The sequence below is a fragment of the Gymnodraco acuticeps genome, unplaced genomic scaffold, assembly GCF_902827175.1.
Source record: "Gymnodraco acuticeps unplaced genomic scaffold, fGymAcu1.1, whole genome shotgun sequence".
NCBI lineage: Eukaryota > Metazoa > Chordata > Actinopteri > Perciformes > Bathydraconidae > Gymnodraco > Gymnodraco acuticeps.
The window spans coordinates 72806-93224 of record NW_022992084.1 but is presented as its reverse complement, the minus strand read 5'-3'; the positions used below and the strand labels follow the sequence as shown (position 1 = coordinate 93224).

General features: G+C 41.7%; 1 protein-coding gene across 1 annotated transcript in view; it reads left to right on the top strand.

Annotated features, from left to right (window-relative positions):
• Nucleotides 1–20419, top strand: part of snd1 (staphylococcal nuclease and tudor domain containing 1) — a 198493-nt gene that overhangs the window by 140733 nt on the left and 37341 nt on the right. Inside the window, exon 18 of the mRNA XM_034202506.1 lies at nt 16256–16397. Coding sequence (XP_034058397.1) covers nt 16256–16397 — 142 coding nt within the window. The remainder of the gene's footprint in view (nt 1–16255; nt 16398–20419) is intronic.

The window sequence follows — 20419 nt, the reverse complement described above, 5'->3', positions numbered from 1 at the left end:
CATCCAGTTAGGCTATACAGTTTGCAATGATGAGTCCTATAGGGTGCATTTGATATATAACGCAGTGCAGCATGGTAGAGAGGGTCAAGTTTGGCCAAAACAGTGGGACAGGCAAATCTATAAATGGTATCACCGTAGTCCAGCTGGGACAGGAATAAGCCAGAGACCAACTTTTTACGGGATGAAGTTGAAAAACAACATTTAAGTCTGTAAAGGAAGCCAAGAGTGAATTTCAATTTATTTGATAGAACTTCAATATGGTGTTTGAAGTTCAGATTACTGTCCAACCAAAAGCCAAGATATTTGTAGGTATCGACAAACTCATGCCATCAAGGGTGTCAATGGAGAGGCAAGAGGACGCTGACTTGGGAGCAAAAAGCATTGCTTTGGTTTTCTTACTGTTCAAAAGCAGTTAGGAATCAAGAAGTGCATGCTGCAGCGTGATAAAATCAGATTTTAAATTGGAAACGGCCATATCCAGAGAAGGAGCACATGAGTATACAATAGTGTCATCAGCATACATATGATAGGTAGAAAATTGCATCTGATTACAAATATCTTTTACATATAATAAAAAGAGCAAAGGTCCCAAAATAGAGCCCTGTGGAACTCCCTTCTCCAAGGTGACAGGGTCAGAGACAGTTCTACCCAACCTGACGCTTTGAGTACGGTCGGTTAGATAACTCTGAAACCAGCAAATGGCATTATGACCGAAACGAGACATCATCTTTTTTTTTTAAAAAGTAATTAAAGGTATGGTATGTAAGTTTGAGAAACCGGCTCGAGATCGCTAGAATTTGAAAATACACGACCGGAGAAAATCTGCCACTTCCTTATAGAGCCCCTCCTCCAACACACACGAACGCGCACATGACCAATGAGGGCACGAGATAAGTTTGTGCCCCGATGGAAGGCTGACAGGCAGGTAGGCCATCAGTACTACGGCTTCCACAGATGATTTTTTGTCAAAGCACTTAAGATATTCATTGCTATCGGGATGTTAAGAGCATTCCATTGAATATAACAAAAAGTGTATCTCGAGCCGGTTTCTCAAACTTACATACCCTACCTTTAAGCTTTTTTTTTTTTTAACTATTTGATCAGATACACAATACATGAACTTGTATTGGTGATAGTATGTTTAACCACTCGTGTAAAATAACTACATGTAAGTAGATTTACTCAATTAATGTTTGCTACTTTGTACATCTACCCCACTACAATTCAGAGGTACATCGTGTACTTTTACTCCCCTACATGTATTTAATATCTTTAGTTACTTTGCAGTTTTGGATTCATGATGTGAAATATATTCAACTCTTAAATCAGACTTTAGTTACATCCGGAGTAAATTCACAAGCTACCCTGCAGTAAATGAAATGGGTTCCTCCTTTACCAGCTTGATAAACATGAGTACAGCAATAATTATAATTGAAACTAATAAACATATATATTATTCTGAAATGGGCTAATTTGCATAAGGAGTGTTACTTTAAGTAAATGTTGACTTTTATACTTTTACTTGAGTAACATTTAGATTTTGATGGACTTTTACTTGTAACAGAGTATTCCTATTCCTTCCTATTCCTATATTCCTACCGTGTGCTTTTCCCACCTCTGTCTGTACCCTTGCAGCGGTTTACACAGACAACCCTGCTATGATATATTGGCCTCGCTATTCATGTGAACATCCATTACGCTTAGAAGCCTCGATGACATTTCCCCCACAGATAACTGACATTTATTTATTTTTGGAGTCATCAGGCAGATGCTGTGAAAACATCAGTCCACACATTTCCGCCCTGCTTCAGGTGACCTATCTAATCGTCCTTGTGTAATCAGGGGAAGAGAGTAAAACAGCGTGGTCTTTCGGCATTTGCACTAAAAATAAGACACACGCAACTTTAGTCATTTAGGCACACTTTGACATTTTTTAGGGCCCATGCTCGGAGCCACACTTAACTCTGTTTAGTGCGGGTCGGCAGTGAAATACCCCTCGCTCGCTTATTCCCTCCATGCTTCCCTCTGCTGTCTAATGAAATGCTAAATATTTGTTTCTGGAGGGCACCGTTTAAATGCGCTCTCTGCCGGTTGGAGTGTTCAAACCTTGCCTTGTTTAATGAGTTTTGGTTTTATTACTTTCAAGGCAAGGAGATGAGCCCTGGTTGACACTGCCCCATTGGCCTGCTGTCACCTAAAAGGGCTATGACATGTGACCTCTCTTTATATGAATTATTATTCATGTCGCGTTTACTCCATAAACACACAGCTTCATCTAGGTCAGGGGTGTCCAAACATATCTCACTGAGGGCCACAAACAGCCTGCATCACAGCTCTCCATAGGGTTTCATTTCTCGCTTTGCTTATAAGGGTACAAAGGAAGGGTTTATGTCAAACTTGTAATGCAAAGAAGTAATTTTATCAGCTAAGATTTGTTAGACAATGTTTTCAACTTGAATTGTTTTGAAAAGTGGTTCTTATTAACACATGAATACTGTGTAATATATGTTTACATATATATCCAAGAAGTACAATATAAGACGAGCACACGTCTCGTGTCTGGGCCATCTTCCATAATACTTTTAGAATTTGCTGCGGGCAATTCAAAATGTACCACATGCCGCAGTTGGCCCCGGGCCGTAGATCAGACTCCCCTGATCTAGGTTAAAGCAGATCAGTCCGCTCTGCTGTTAGCCAGGATGTGGAGAAGAAGCTTAGAGCCAGTGTGGTTGCCAACGCCTCATCACCTCTCTTTATTACCTGCGCACAGACTCCAGTCCTCCACACACTGGCAGACCGCTCTTGGTTGAGCAGCCACTTCTACTCCTAAATGCATTTATTTCTTCTCTCTGTTCGCCTCATCACAGCTCCTCTTCACTGGCTTTCCTTCTTCCCCTTTTCTCTCACTTTTTCCTCCCTCTTCAACTCGTCCGCTGTCCCTTCCTCTTTCATTTGCTCTTGCTCCTAAACCTTTCTCTTTCTCCATCATCTTGAATCAACCTCTTTCTCTCTCTGTCTCCCCTATTACCTTCCTCTTTTCCCAATCTAAGCCCTGAATTAGCCGTCCTCTTTATTATTCTCCCCTTACCTCACATGCTCTCTAATGCTTTCTCTTTGTAAGGAGAATGTTAAGTGCATTGATTCATTGATGCTTTTTCCCCCCTTTGACTCTCCTCTGGTCTCTTTAAAGGCAGCTCTTAAGAAATTTAATTTCCAACAAAAGCACCAAAACGCAAATTCTCCTGCTAATTTGTTTTTTGTTGGATGGTTTGATGGAATCACCGGGTAACAAATGCTTGCACTGTATGGTTCCTTACATTCTTATTTTAGCGGGTTTCTGTATTGCTTATGAGTCACACTCACACTACCAGCGAAGGGATGATATAAGCCACAATTCTGCCAACTGCAGACCTGTCAGCCGAAGTTTATTTGTCCGACTGCTATTTCAGTGTGTTTAGTGGCCTCTCAGGGATCGTCACACTGTCCAACAAAATAAAATATGTTCTGGTGACCCTAGTTAAGTCATAACATTCCAGAGCACTGCAGATTGCCATTGCCATTGCTTGGCTTGTGAGAAGGCGTTCAACTTGTTTGTAGAACCTTAGAAAAACACTAGCCGTTAATAGAAAATAGATGGGTCCTTTTTTTATGGGCTGTCAACCTTGGAGTGTGGTGACGTGAGAAAAAAAAGGGATAAAAGGAAGCAGGAAGGATTGAAACGATTGCCACTGTTCAGAGGATTAATGGATTGGGGGTGAGGAATACTTCATCATTGTATTCAGATGGACAGCTTGAAATGGATAATTGTGTAGATTGTAATGCACATTGACACAGTTAAATATTTTAATATGTGCTTACACCTATTAGCATAATTTCAAATGGATATATTATAATTTTCCCAGATCCAACCCATCAATTTTAATACTTAAACAAATAGTTGATGAGATTTGTTCAGCATTCTCCATGTTGATCGTTGGTTTTTGACTGACCATTAGAGGTGTGTCTGGCCTAATCCATCTCATCAGTCAGAGGAAGAGGGTGGAAGGGTTTATTAACAGGGCGGACAAGGAATAACTCTGTGCCTGTCCTCCTCTGTTGCCTCTTTGTCACCAACAAAGTCTGCTTTGAGATAATTCTTGATGAATTCTTAAGCGTTCCCCTTGTAATTTAGGTCAGTCCCATTTCTTGTTTTTATATTGTCTTGTTGTTGCACCTTGAGTTCATTGTAATTTTGTTGTACGTGTACAATGACAAATTAAAGATCTATCTATCTCTGTCTCCTGGTTGGCTTGCCTGCAGAAAACACTCCACATAGAGAACGGGACCACTCCTGCTAGTTTTGCGAGTGTGTTTTTGTGCATTTTACAGAGTCTCTCTCTTCCTCTCTCATGCCTCGGGGAGAGACGGTTACATAAACAGGCTCTCGTCATCACTGCACTTCCGATTCCCCCTGTTGTACCAGTCTCTCTCAGCCTCTTTTTCTTTCTTTTTTTCTATGTTTGTTTCTGTCTTTTATCCCCACATTTCCCACACTGCTTTCCCTTCCCTGCTCATTTCTGCTACTTCCTCTTCAGTATGGGTCTCGGAAAAACGTTTAGCAAGGTTACAATGTTACTTGGGTCAGAGCATTTGGCTGTACAACGGTCGAAACAGTTGATCTAGTGAATAAATAAAAAATAATAATTCCTTTTATCCTGACAGGAAATGGAAAATACTTAAACTTTGCAAATAAGAATCAAATCATTTCCAAATTAGTTTTACATTACCAGATGTAATATGCCTTGGAGCTTTGCCTTTGTATCCATTTATTATTTTACTGCTGCCAGTGTTCATTTTGGCTCATTTAGATAACATGCTTATTATATTATATACTTTAGTCATTTTTATTCGTCATAGTTTTACTCTTGTCTAAGTTGACAACTACTAAAAATGTTTATGTCCAGTGTTATTCAAAACGGATAATTACATTAAGGTTATCATTTATTGCAAGTCATTGCTAGTCAAAGTGATTTTGTTTTATTTTAATTTACTTTTAATCCTATGTCAAATATACTTTTTTAGTCATGTTATTGAACATTTCAGTCAATCTAGTCTAGCCATAACTAATTATTTTGTCATATAAGTCCAACATTTAAGATTTGATATTGTTGAAAAAGGCTGTCTAAAAACATATTTGGTCAAACATGTTTTTGTTTACCAAATCAACACTAGCTAAGGCAGCATGCTGAAGGCGATTTGGTCATTTCCCTGCATTCATCAGTGAAACAAAAGAATCAAATAAATCCGTCTGACCAGTTTCACATCTCAGGGCTAAATGGGTTGATTTGGCAAACTAGCATAACCTGAAATGCCTTAAAGTGGACCTATCATGCTATATTTGACAATGATATTGTAGGGCCATGCCTATATAAAACATGTCTGTGATTTTTTTTTTTCAAAATACCAAACAGATCATGCCTCATTTCACTCTATTTGCTGTATTCCAGCCCTGTTTTTGCAAGGCCTGATTCTGTGACGTAGCTTTAGCGCAAATGAGCTGCAGCTGAGCGTAATCTGAGATCAGCTGTGCTGGGCTGTCAGAAGAGGGAGAGGAAAAGAGAGGCTTTGTCCTCCGTGTATTATTCTTAGATGATTATATAGTCGTTAGTCATTTGTTTTATAGCTCAATAAATAACAAAGAAGAACTTTGACCGGCACTTTTCTAGTGGGTGTTTGTCATCTGCTGGTGGACTACCGGAGAGAATTACAGCGAGGGAGGGATTGCATTGAATAACAGCAGCAGGAGCAAACGCTTGCCTCTGGGAGGGAGAAAAAGAGCCACAGCGGAGAATAAACAGAAGGGCAACCATGGCAACCATGCGCGGGAAGTCTTCTTCACTGCTTTTGTGGCAGACTACAGCGCCACTTACAGGCCTGGCATATGTACTACAGCGTATCCAGCGCTTTCGAGCAGCAGTGGCCATGGCCCAACCCCCCATTCCCCTGATAGGTGGAGCGTTGCCCATGTAGTCGGAGCGTCACCGCCCAGTATTCCGGGCTGACGTCGGGTCGGATGGAATCTGTATCCGCTCGTTGTAGCCCCGTTTTTAAAAGATTTGGGTACGGAGGAAAAGAGAGAGGGTTGTATTTTATGACACTTGGTGAGACACCTGGAACACCGGGGACACATAGTCATGTATACAAGACTTACAAAAGTGCATTTTGCATGATAGGTCCACTTTAAGTGCCCGGTCATATGAATCATAGGCTGTTGAAGCTCTGTTGATTTCTGCCTTTGTCAACATAATGGTTAGGATCTGTTCTCTGACACACATGTGACAGTGAAGTCCACCCTAAAGAGATGCTGATTACTTCAGTTGTTTCTGAAACTGGGAGAGCATCACTAGGCCTTTTGAGTCGCTCAGCAAACTGAGATGTGATTCAAGGAGCATTACCTCTGATGTGATAATATTACCATATCTTTCCTCCCCCTCCCCCTTTCTATTTCCCTTTCTTCCCTCTTCTTTTCTCTTTCCATCGCTGCTCCTCGCCAAAGCCAGATCCATATTAACCTCTCTGTCACTCTCTGCTATCCTGCATCTCTTCCCATTCCCTTAATCCCCACCAGCACTGCCTCCCTAGCTCCCTCCTTTTTCATACCTCTATTATTTCCCCTCTCCTTAAATGGAGAGTGCATATGGAGCGGAAGAACAATCGAGGGGAAGGTATGATCAGAGAGAAAAATGATCAGGAGTCCTCCACAGAGAAAGGGGGGAGAAGAGAAGAGATAACGCTACCCTAGAAAACCAGTCGTCATGGCAACAGTGTGGCAACCCAGTACAAACTAGCCTGTTAATTAAAAAGTTGATTAATTGCCTTTTAATAGAATACTTACACATTTTAACATTGAGGTAGTCCTGGTTTTTAATCACCTCACTTTATTCTTGCTCTATTCTTTCCCTTTTCTCCTCCTGTCTTAGTTACTTCGCTCTTCCATTATTACCAGTGATGGACACAATAATCAATATTAATCAGCTTGAGTTTATAAACATATCTCACAGAGGAAGGACAAAGGGAACAAAGGCGGCAGGGACATGGGGTTCTGAAAAAAAATCTGTGTATTCTTATATTCTTTTGTCCCATAGATTATTAAGCCAGCTGCACGTTTATAGAAAAGAGGAAACTTCAACCACTTGGCGTCAAGGTCATGAAAATGGCTGTGAAAGGAATAGGACAATGGCAAAGAATATAGGAAAGTGGTCTCGGAATCCAAAATTGGTGCACAACATGTGAACATAACAATCAAACACAAAGCAAGAAAAGCTTGTGTCCCTCTGTACAAACCTCTATGCCTCCTCACTTTTGATCAAGGTTATCACGATACACAGTCAGACAAAGGGTCTGTCTTGGCTAAATTATTTTGTACCCCCCTCCTTTCAGTCTCTTTTTTTTCCCGCCTCTATCTGCACCATTTGGAGATTGAGTGTCTGTATCATGTGCCCTCACACTTGCAGCTGGCCGGCTTTAATAGCGTGCTTATTCCCCAGCGCTGCTTTTGTTATGCTCTGACGACATCTTGCTCGGCTTGATCATTTTTGAATGGCCACGGATAGAAACAGTCACTGCTCTGGTTAAATATGACCAAAGAAAAAAAGGCCAACTTGACATAAGGCTCCATATGCTGGAGTGACTGCCTCCAGGGTGTGGGTGTTTCGTACTCACGGCCGTCTGGTTTTCCATCCCGGCTAAGTAGGGTGGCGCCAATCAAGACGGTGGCACAGGTGTAGGTTTGTGTGCACGTGATTACACGTGCACCCACATGTCCTGTTTCCATGGTTACACCGTGCCCTCCTTTAGTTTATGCACAAATGCCACCAATCTCTGTCAGTTGCAAGTTAGTAATTATTATTTTCTTAGCAAGTCTTCCCCCAACTCAACACACATGTCTAAGTGGATCAATTTGTGTCAATTTAAAAAGTGTAACAAGTTACCGCTGCGATAGCCTTAGGTCGTTCCTGAGCCCTCAACTGTCTCCCACGTGTGTCCGTGTGTGGCAGCGGCATAAGGGGGGACATATTAGCCGTGTAAGCCGGGTTGAGTGGCCCGCCTCTGTGATGTGAGAACATCTGTTGGCTGTGATATGAAGCTAGGGAGTATCCTTTTCGCTCCCCTTCTCCCTTTCTCCTTCACTCGCTCTCCCGTTTCTCTTATGAATTCCCCAGCTGCTCGGCTCCCTCCCCTAAAAACCCTGTCCCGCGCCACCTGTGCAGTTTTAATGCATAATTTATCTGCTAAGTAACCACATCCGAGAGACTCATCCCTCCATCCCTCTCCTGCTTTCACTCTCTTCCTTCAGTGTCTCCTCGGGATGTAAAAATGGACACCTATATTCTAATAGTATTATTTAAGGAGATTTGGATTGATTGGCTTCCAGTGGTGGGCAGTGTATCCAAGAGTTAAAATCCACAGTCAGTGTAGCCTCAGCTTTGACCTACAACCTAGATCTTGGCTCTTGCCACTCTTTGAGGAGGAGGAGTGTTCAGTGCTTTTAAAGATCAAGCGCCTGTCTTAAATCCTTTTATTTTTCTCTAAATCGACTGTAATGTGTCCTGCAATGATAACATAAATACAAAATATGTTTTTTAAATATTACAGAATAGTTTATTTTTGATTTTATTGGTATATTGGTTTTCACCTCCAGATTGTTCACAATGTCTTTACTGGCAGCAAACTGGGAAACGGAATAACCCATGTTTTGACTTCTTTATTTGCAAGCAATGAATGATCGGATAGATTTACAGATTTTTTTGATAGCTGTTGAAGCTTGTCATGAGGTTTCGTGTGTATGTTTAACTGTTTTTATTTATTTGCTTTTCAAAAACTATACGGATAAAACCTGTATCAAAACAATCGCCTTTAAAATCATTGATGTGTTGAACCATTGCCTCCCCAAACATGAGATACTGGTGTTACGTGACAGTTTTTACAGCTTGTCAAAAAGGCCTGTGTGCAGCTGACGTTTTAAGTTACCGTGTCCACGTGTGTGGCCTTGCAGGCCCACGAGCAGTCGTACTGTATTAGCCCACTGGGGCAGGAACAATGTTGCTACATCATCGTAGCTCAACCTGGACCAATTCTTCCCAAGGCCACGACAGTGCCTCTGTGCACGTACAAGTGTTTGTGTCTTCTTAGCCCATGTCTATATGCTTTATGATGCAAGACTGCCATGCTTTATGTCTGAATATGTGGACAGCAGGGAAGGAATGACAAGAAGCTTGCATACCAGCAAAGCCTCCCCTCCTATAAATCAGATCTTCCTCTCTTCCACGGCCGCCCCTCTTACTTATCCCACCACGACAAGGTTAACCATCAGGGTTAATGTACCAAAACCCCATTTAACCTTGGAGGCGGGCCTTTTAGGGCCAGACAATTGCATTGGGTTAATGTATTTTCTCTTTACTGTACAAGAGCGATGGGGCCGCCCTGACACCTGTCACTCAACTCACTGTCCAATTAAGATCAATACGGACAACGGGTCTGTTGTGTCACATCCATTGTGATCACTGCACCTCAAATGAACTGTAAAACTGCCGATAAATCAAAGTGAGGGACCCTGGTAGGCCGCCTGTCAGTCAGTGGAGCAGTGTGCTACCTTTCTCTGAGGATTTACCTGGCACCAAGCTTTCATCACATCAGTTGTTGGCAGTGACTCATATTTGAATAACCAGTGTTGGAAAAGGAACATTAGCATCAGCTAAGACAAAGGTTATTTTCCATCATTATGATGTCATTTATTTTCCAAATCGCCATATGGAGAATATAACTATGCCTATTTACTCATTTGTAACGGGTGATTTTAACCAGAACCCCCCCCTTTATTATAAGCCAATAACCCTCCACCTGTTTATCAAGTCTGCATATACACATGCATTATTGATGTAACGAAGAATCACACCCTGGTCTGTGCCACACATGCTCCCCTAAATACTTACTAATTATAAATGTCATATGATGAGAACTGCATGATGTGAAATTGATTGACTTTCAAGTGTTAAAGTGACTTTAAGAGGAGATGGCTTAATCATAGCAGCTGTGATATGGCAGATTGCCCCTCATTGAAGCAATTGTCTGTCTTGTTGATCATCAGCCTCTAATGGCTTTGTCAATACAGACAACATCATCGAGCAACAGGAAATCCAGGGTCCTTCACCTTTCTGCCACGCCAACCTGTTCCACTCAGGAACGTGACTGATGTCTATTGAGCGCTTTTCACTTTGAGTGCCAATTAATCTCTTTCCTTGAGATCGTTGTATTCAGCAGGATAATGTTTGTTTCAAATATTTAGAGGGAATGCACTGAATACCAAAATAGAACATACATGAAGTATTATAAAGCTGCTTTTTTAGCATTTTTTTGGACCACAAAAGTGGGTGTTTTCTACAGAGGAACATGATTTAGAGCAGACATGTTGGTGTTTACCTTGCGTTTGAAAAGGCAGCCTTCTTTTACCTTTGATACCTTGTATTGTTGTTCACCCAGCCAGCATCTACACAGCATCAAAGTGATCATAAGTAAATGGGGTCCCTTTCTATTCTTGCATCGAGCTTTAAGCTTTTTGAAGTGGGCTTCTTCAAAAAGCCACAAGTGAACACTGAAGCACCGAAAGAGGAGAAACGTGCCCTCGATTGAATTAATTACCCATTCTCTCCAAAGGGGATTCATCAGGGATACAATGGGGGCTAAATTGATTTACAGAGTGCGCTCTTATGACTAACATGCTCCTATTGATTTCAATTGTTCTCCAAGTGTTATTCGGTAATAAATGAACAATGGAGCTATGTAAGAAGACAGGCCACTCTATAATATCTCGCTCAGATTACAACACACTTCAGTTACTTTGAGACAGCTGCATTGTTTCAGAGATACATAGGTTTATCATGGGCTGCGAGGGCTCGGATACCTTCTCCACCGAGGTGTGTTTGAATCAGTGGGCAGCGACATGTGCATACTGCAGCTGTCGAGCGCTTCTTATAGAGTGCATTAGTGTAGTGAAGACGGGTTAATGAGGAACTGTGAAGACGGACTGTGTTAAGAGAAGTGCTAATAATGTTCTTTTCAAGGAGCTCTCTCTTGTGAGTGTCAGATTAATCAAAAAAGGGGTGTAACGTGTTCTTCATTTCATAGGAGAGGGAGAAGGAGTCTTTCTCAAATCATAGAAAACTTTTTCACAGTGTTAGAGATTTACGCCTAAACAACTTGTAAACCAAAAATAGGTGTTGTATTTCATTTAGTATGACACTTGGGTTGGTTGTTTTTTCACAGAAGAAGGGGAAAACCATACCCTATGTCTTTTTATTATTGAAATGTTGGCCTGCTATTAAAGTGCATAGTTGATCCTTTATGGAGCCATTTTTGGATCAACAGACCATAGACACACACTAGAATTGACTCTGCCACCTTTAATCAGTGTTCAAACCAACCCTCACCCCCTTCTTCTGGCACCAAGTGTGTGTTCAGTCATCCATCTGTTTGTGTATTCACCCACCTGTGCTTGTATGTGTGAATCTACTCTATGAATGTAGCACACTTGCTCAGTCTTTCTACACTACTGCGCTCTTTATCAATTATTATTAGTTATATTCCTACAAATCAGCACTGAGTTGATCAGCGGCCAGCTTCGCTCTCCAAAGCAGAGCTGCGAAGAGTTACTCTTCCTTCAGAGATGTATCTGCTGTGCCAGGCTCAGAAATTAAATCTGTCCACCAGTGAATTGCTGTAACGATTTGCCCAATAACCAGGTATTTCTTCTTCAGGGTGCTAGTGGCTAGTTTTCATTTGTGTAAAACGGGCGTAAGAGGTGTTGCACTATTAAGGAGGCAGGGAAATTGATGAGTAAGGGCCCGTGTCCACATAGAGCCTTTTTCTGGCAGAAGGCGGCCCCATCATTTCATCAAGAAAACGCTCCCAGCTCTTTTAGATTTTTTCTATGACAACGATACATCGATAACGCCTGCCGCTGTTGTAAAACAGACTAGCATTTATTTTATCATCTATTCATGCTACAATATATTTTGTCACCACCACTGACAGCTATGAACAAGGGAGAAGGACGATAAATGTCCCACATACTCACCTGCAGCAACATTCGGTGTCCACCGGCCGATCTGCTCCGACAAACTGGCCTCTGGGTCTCTGTTATGATTATTGACTGGGTTTCTATCTGACAGACATGGCCAAAAACAAGCCTTTCAACCAATTTCTACAGTGATGTCATCAGCACTTTTCTGAAAAGTTTCAATATTTTCAACACTGAGCGGCCGCACAAAAACGTCTTAGCGCTCAGAAAAAGACGCTTGGTGCTGCACCTTCTCTGGAGTCGTCTACCTTCGACGGTCCTCATTGGAATCAATTGAAAAAGACGCCGCCTCTCAGAAAAAGGCGCTATATGGACTCATGAAATATGGCGGAGATATAAACCGATATGTAAAATGTAGATAGAAACAGACCTTCGCCTCACCATTCCTGCTTGGACACTCTCAGCTCGGCCACCATAATTAGGACTTGTTGTCCTTTCAGCCTGAGCTTAATAGCCTGCCGCTTTTTTCCTTTTCCCCATCTTTCTATCGCTGTCCTCTCTCTCTCTCCCTTATTGTCTCTGGCAGCTTTGTGACTCTAGCGTCTGGCTGCAGTTGCAGAAGCAGCAGTCACATACCTGCATTCAAGTGGAACAAACAGGATGGTTGGCTGCTCACGGAAGGTCATCAGCCTTGGGCACAGCACGTGTGTGTGTGTGTGTGTGTGCACGCGGGCGTCCGTGCGTCTATCCGTGTATTTTCTCTACTTTAAAAAGAGATGAAGCTTTACAGTGTTCCTGAAGCAAAACGGTGTGAAACAAATAACCAATAGATGATCTTCCAAGTGTATTTTTATGCTCTTTATGTGTGAGGGATAGCTTGTGCTATTGTAAATACTTTCAAGAACTATAACTACTTTCAATATGTATTTATTTCTGCGTGTTGGACCCATGTGACTTAGGCTGACCACGGCTTGTGTTCTTTCATGGTAACATTTTCAGCTCCAGTGTACACAACTTCTGTGTTTGCTTCTCATAGCGTGACTATACTAGAGCCCTGTTTGTTATGCTTCTGTTATAAGCATGATAGAATAAAAGCACGAAAAGTATCAATTTTGTCAATATTATCAATCCTTTCTCCGGTTTCACTTGCATGTAAACACTACCCAAACCAGAAAGAGGCCTTAAGCCTCGGCTCTGTTAGCGTGCTGCTCATGTTAAGCCTACCATGTAGACAAAGCGTTAGCCCTAATTCACACGTGAAGCTACAAAGGGAGTAGATGGAGCAGCAGGATTTAATTTTCACTGGAAACCCTCAAGTATTAGCAGTGCACTGTTCGGCAACTCAAACAACAATAGATCTTTTGTTGGTTGCAACAGAGAACACATACACAGCACGTTGAACTGCCCATCTGCATAGTCAGAGCTGAAAATAGAAAACAATAAAAAGACTCCAACCACAAAACATTCCAGATTCGGGGGCAAGGGATCGCCTGCCTCTTCATATTGTTGATTCTGTCTGCCTCTGTTGGTCCTATCATTAATGTTGTATGCCGTTGTGCAACTCTAAATGTCAATTTAGCAGTCTAGTGCTTCATAGAGATCTTTCCAACAGGGAGGCAAATGTGTTTTCCATCATTTTATTTGTACCTGTCACTGTGACATTCACACTCACACAGAGTCAGAGGTCAACAGGAAGCCCTGTGGCTGTGCTTGGTATCGAATCCCACCCTAAGCCCACCCACTTGCTACCACCCTCAAGGTGCCTCAGTGATGGCCACCAGTCTAATAAAACGTGACACTCTAATCTTTGTCTTCCATAATTAGTGCCGCACGTTTGATTAAAAGCCATGTCAGCTCCATTGCAGAGTGGGACGCGTGATTATAGTCCAGCAATTGTGTCCGTACATATAATGTGTGCACACGGCTGTATGTAATGGTGCTAATAATGCACATGCAGGTCTAATGCCATACAGAAAAAAAATCCTGGTTGATCTCGGGGTTTACGAAGCGTGGCTGCGTTTTCGGTCTTCATTAACCTTGCTCGCCCTCAATCCCCGGAATTTCCACCTGTTTTTTTCGGTCCTTCCTTCTAGAGCTCCTTCTGTTTTTTTTTTGGTTGTTTTTTTTACAGCTTTTGTGCGATTAATAATTGAATGGGTAATTGGGTAGTGTGACCCTGTCTTTTGTTGGGGGGGTGGTCAGGGCAGCAGTCACTTGTTTCATGGGTAACAGTTGCAAGCATTTCTTCTATGATTATTAATCTTATTTTATTTCCCCTTCTCATTCTCTCATCCACCAATTTATTTTGCGAGCACAGACACACGCAGTTCCCTCCTGTAAGACTCATCACCACATCAATGAGGTAAAAGGATAATCATAGCATGCTGAAGAGCCAGAATATTAGCAGCCTCGGGTATGATTAACTAAGCCTTTACACTAGCATAGCTCTGCAGATGAGCTAAGGCAAGAGTGAAAAAATGACAACATTAAAACTAGCTAATCTAATTAGCTCTATGATACCATGCCGTTAAATAATTACCCAGAACCTAATTGGGTAATATCACTGCCTTATTTAAAAAAATATTAAAAAAACCTGGCTGCCATTTCCCCCCCCTCTCTTTCTCTAACCTTTGAAAGTAAACACGTCCCAAATAGCCTGCAGAAATCACAAGAGAAAACATGCTGAGCTGCTGGAGCACTGTGGGGTTCGGTTGCACTTTTTGACTTTTGATTTCCCCGCCCCTCTTCACTCCCCATCTCCCCCCGTACACCGCCCTCACTCCCCTACTCCTTCGTTTCATCTGCAGGGAGTTGATTGGATCGCTTTCATCCTGACCATCCTGTGTCGGGACACGTGCTTTAATACATTTACTGTAGTTGAAGCTGTATACAAACACCTTATATAGTCTTGACAACCACCTACTCTTTCTGCCGCATCCCTTGCTCTCTGTAAACACACACACACACACACACACAGACATCCATGCAGTTTGATATGTGGCCCAAGGCAAAGCACTTCTCCCTAATGAGCCTCTTGCCCTCTGTTTCTCCTGGGGAGCTGAAAGAGAAGTAACCTTGATGGAGAATAGGAAGGATTCAGCCTGCTTACACACACATTGCTATGTTTGTGAGGAACCTCATTGACTGCATTATTTCCCTAACCTGTTATGTCAGAAACAACTCTACAGTACATGTCTAACCTTACCTGATTCTAACAATAACGTTTAACCCTAGCCAAAATATCCTCACATTACACAACTACCGAGGCGTAAAACTTAACACACGGAATTGGTTGTTAGACTTGTCCACAGTATCACACGCGTCCTGTTTGGCCAAACAACACAAACACCCATATCCACCCATCTTGTGTTAATGGGAATCATTGAGATGAATTTGGACATGTTGGATGCTTTTCTCTGTTATATTTTCTATCTTCAAGATTGTTTTGTTTGTCACTTGTTAACAGAAATCTAGTCTCCATTATGAGCAAAACCTTGTTTCTTGCAATTTAATTTGAAACATTAACTCTAAGTTAGGGCTGCAAGTAATAATTGTTTTTATGTATTTTACCCGAAACTACAGACTATTCTCTTGAGTAATCACTGATCATGTCTTGAAAACTGAAACTCATTTGGCAACTTTTACCGTGAGGATTATCCAGTTTCTAATCATTTTCAGAGTCATTTAAAACCATGGTTCCTTTCAAATCATCGGCGAGGCATGTTGAATCAGTCGATTGGTCTATTACCACTTCTATGATTACCCTTACCATCTAGACAAAAGGAGCTCCACAATGATGTGCTTTGAATTGAAACATATTTTTTGCATAACCGTGGTTCAGAAAGCTGGGTAGAAATGATACATTGTACTATATTCTGGTAGCATCGTGAGTTTGAGTTTGGCCCAACATAATGAGTAATACATGTTGATTTGAAAATAAGTAATGCCTTTATGTCTATCTCTTTCATTATAATGATGCTTTCACAAATATTTGACCCAATTACAGTGAAAATGTATGCATTTTTCTGCCTCACTCAAAAAATATTTCAAAAATATTAAGTAACTGGACAAATGTAACCGTTGTTAGTTTGACTCAAGTTCTCAATCTATTATCTCTAGATACTCCAAACTGCTTAAGCAGAAGTCTGGTATGTATGCCTTCACTGACCACTCTGTGTTCCTTGTGTGTGTGTTCTCCAGATCTGGGCCAATTACGAGGAGAAACCAGTGGAGGAGGTTGTGTATGTAACAGAAGAAAAAGAACGAGTGGCCAACTACAGACCAGTATTTGTCACGGAAATCTGCGACACCCTGCACTTCTACACCCAGGACGTAGAGACAGGTATGTCAGCATTGTGTTTTGTGCGCTTGAAAAATGTGTGAGTAACAGACTTAAATAATATATATTTCTTTAATGTACAAAATCTAAATATAAGTCAATTAGTACATATTTTCATTGCTGTTGAAACATTTTGTAGGACTCAGTGACATCATCCTCTTCACCAAATACCAACATTTCTCAGGTCCAAACAAGGGCTCTCTGACTTCTGATTCCCTTTTAACAGCACACTGACTTTATGAATGACAATTATCTCTACCACTCTGACATTCCCCCTCACCCCCCACAGCCCCCCCTCCCACTAGCGAAGACAAATCAAAGGACGTCCTCCTTGTTATTACTACTGAATGACAGGAATACATCACACCATCCCTTCCTGTCAGCAGTGACAGGGGGAGGAAAGGAGAGAACTGTTTGGAGATGGGAAAACTAACAATCCCTATAATTCCCGCATGGCTGCTCCCTCTGACAAGCTGTGTGTGTGTGTGTGTGTGTGTGTGTGTGTGTGTGTGTGTGTGTGTGTGTGTGTGTGTGTGTGTGTGGTGTGTTGTGTGTGTGGTGTGTGTGTGTGTGTGTGTGTGTGTGTGTGTGTGTGTGTGTGTGTGTGTGTGTGTGTGTGTGTGTGTTTGTGTGTTGTGTGTGTGTGTGTGTGTGTTTTGTGTGTGTGTGTGTTTGTGTGTGTGTGTGTGGTGTGTGTGTGTGTGTGTGTGTGTGTGTGTGTGTGTGTGTGTGTGATGCCTTCCACATTCTGTTTTGCTCTGGGTAACGGTCCATCTTTTTAGGTAGTATACTTAATGAGCCGTCATCCTCAATATCAAAATCAAGCTGTGTGTATATGTATACATGTTTTATTACAAGCACATACACACAGCATGTCGTTAAGTTGTCAACGATAGCAACAGTAACTAAGAGCCGACAGAGCTTAAGCTACATTTCACTCAGCAACACTTTTGCTGTTATTGCCATCAAAGTCTATACTTTCAGGTCCACTTCATGTGGAAGTAGAATTATTTTGTATAGAAACTTGGCAAGCGTCATCGACTGAATCATTAGAATTTGAACCAACCTGCGTTTGTTGCATTTGATTTTGTGACTTAATCAGTGTAACAATTACACCAAAACCTGCACTCACAAACTAGCTGGAACAGTTGTGAAGCCTCCATGCCAATCACTGCCCCTTCATCGTGTGCCAGCCTGTGTGTGGGGGGGCACGGGATGCTGAAGTCTTCCTCTCTCTGCTGCCCCGCACATCTGGCCCCACTGCCTTTCGGAGCCCATGAAATCGACTTTGGCCACCTCTTAATTTGCCTCACTGCCATAATTAATTAATTTGCCTTCATTTACTGCCAATCTGAGCCTAAGCATCACTCACACCATAATAATCCAATCACAAATGAGTGTGGAAAGCATTTGGCCCCTCAATTGTTCCTTTGAAAGCCCCTCTACCTCTTTTCCTCCTGGGGTTAATAAGAGTGCAAAAACAATCTGTTACTCATCTCCCCGCCTTGATCTGAAGTCTTTACATTCCCTCTGGCTACTTCAGCTTCCTTCCCCTGCAGGTCAGACGAGATGCTGAGGTTATGTGTGACGTTGTATCACTGATCAGAATCACGTGTAACTGGCAGGAGGCTGAAATGTACAGCACATGTAAACCTGAGGCCTTCAGCATCGCTCACTGTCAGCTGGGAAAATGTAAAGGCAAGATGCGTTGTAGAATTTATAATCTAATGGAGTTGGAGTTTGGGGGCTTGTAAGTACTTGAGCTTCACATGAAAGAGCAAGTCAACATGTTTTTATAGATTCAAAGCTTATATCCCATATATTCTTTAGGGTCTGTAAGGGAAGCAACCAAAGTGTTGCATTTAACAAAATGTACACAAACTGCATTTTTTATATTGCTGCTCTCAGTGTGTTTTGACAGGAGAGCTGTGAGATGTTTAATATTTCTCATATAAAGGCGTGTTTTTAGATGATCCAGCAATGCTGCAGCCTTTTTGTTTATTTATTTTCTCCCTTTAATTGCCCCGTGTTCCTCCACCAAGAAGCTTACGTGCTATTTTAAAAAAAGTGTTATTCTCAGCAGGGAGGCAAAACCTGACCAGTCCTCACCCCTTCCTCCCTCTCCTCATCTCTCTACATCACACCGTTTGCCCCTCCCCGCCTTCCTCCATCTCCTTTTCTCCCTTGGTCTCTTTCATTTTCGCTGACGCTCCCTCAAAGCTACATTAAGTCATACCAACCCCTTGAAGAGCACATCAAAGTGTTAGGGCCTGTAAAATCATACAAGCTGAGTGCTTTGCAATATCATTACATGTTCCACTCCCCCCCCCCCCCCCCCCCTCTCTCTTCGCTTTCCCTCAATTTTTCAAGTGAAGGAATGTGTATATATAAACTCAGATAAGCTTCCAAGCAGAGTCTGAGTTTCATAAATACGCTTGTGATTGTGACTGATGGCAACAACACTTTGCATAAACGAAAAAGCGGGATCATTTGTGCCAAAGTTCACTTCTGTATGTTATGACCTCATCCCATGGGTTTCCTGCACTTTGGCCAGAGCATCAAGTCAGTGACGCCTGTCACTGACTTGATGCAGAACACTAATAAAAGCTGACACTTCACTAAAATGACAGACAGCTAGTAATGCATGCAATACTGTAAATATCCCTGCATTTTATCATAACACAATAGCACTTAATGCCCTCTGTGACACTCTGAATTCAAATACTTCTCTTGATTGTTTACAAAACCTACCCATTTTCTGCTCTGCAGTTACAAATTCACCGGCTCAGAGTCAAATTTCATAGTGTTTTTTGGCACTGCTACCGGCACTCCATTTGCCAGATGGAGCAAACACTTTCATTGAGTACTCCTTGACCATCCTTGAGGTATAGCACACTTGTGACATAGAGTGCCAGCTAACTGTCTCTCCCCCGGTCTCGCCTGATGTTCAGTTTGGAAGCCGGGGATGAGCCTCACTGAATAAAAAATGGAGAAAATAAAACGGCGGTGCCACTTATGGTCAATGCGAGACCATTTACTTAACTTCAATAATCACAGATTTTATTGTGGGTGTAAAAACCAATCATGAAAGGTAGCTGTATTTATAGAAGCAGAAATGATTAAAGATGCAGCTGGGACTGGCAGAGTTATTTTTCTGTGTGGCGTTAAGCTCCCATTTGTTTCCAACCGTATCTTCAATAAGATAAGATGAACTTTATTGATTCGAAGTAGGAAAATGAAAGTGTCACAGCAGCGAGATGAGAAGAAAAAGCCGTGAAATGTTCCAGGTAGCAAGATAATTCTCACAATAAGGAGCAGGAGCTGTGAACCAGGGTTTCACAGCGATTACAAGTCAATTTTAAATAAATGAACTTTCTACAGAAGACAACAAAGTAAAATAAAGAATGATATCCATAGGAACATATACACTTTGAGGCAGGTGGCAGCACGATAGCAGTTTAATAGCTGTACAGTAAGTGGTCAGTACATCTGTTTCATAGCAATAAAGAAAACACAGGAAAAAACATTATAAAAACCAGAGGATAACCACCATCAATATGCAAATGCTATTACCAACCATTAATCCTATGGGAGTCTGGAGTCCAGGATTTATTTGTATTTGTATTGTGGTCTCTCTGAGGGCAGTGGTGAATGGAGTGTACACAGCTGTTGTTGCACCTAAACGAACATAGGCCCATGAAATCATCCTTACGCTGTTAGCTACTAAGTGGTTATTTTGTGGAGGAAGCGTGGTATGTAATATATTTATATTCTCCGGGGGTCCTTAGCGCTCTGTGTTTTACCACTTTTCCCATTTTAATTATTCACATTTAATTACTCTTAAGTGCTGCTTTTTTTCATGTATGGATATCTTTACACAGGCCCGATAAGTGGATAAATTCACGTTAGGAATGGTTTTTTTCCCCAGTCACTGAGAAGCTTGAGGGATTGCGCTGTTAAATCCTCCGTTTATTTTAAGGTTCTTTATCTGTTGCTGTATGCAGTTATCTCTCATTGTCTCACTT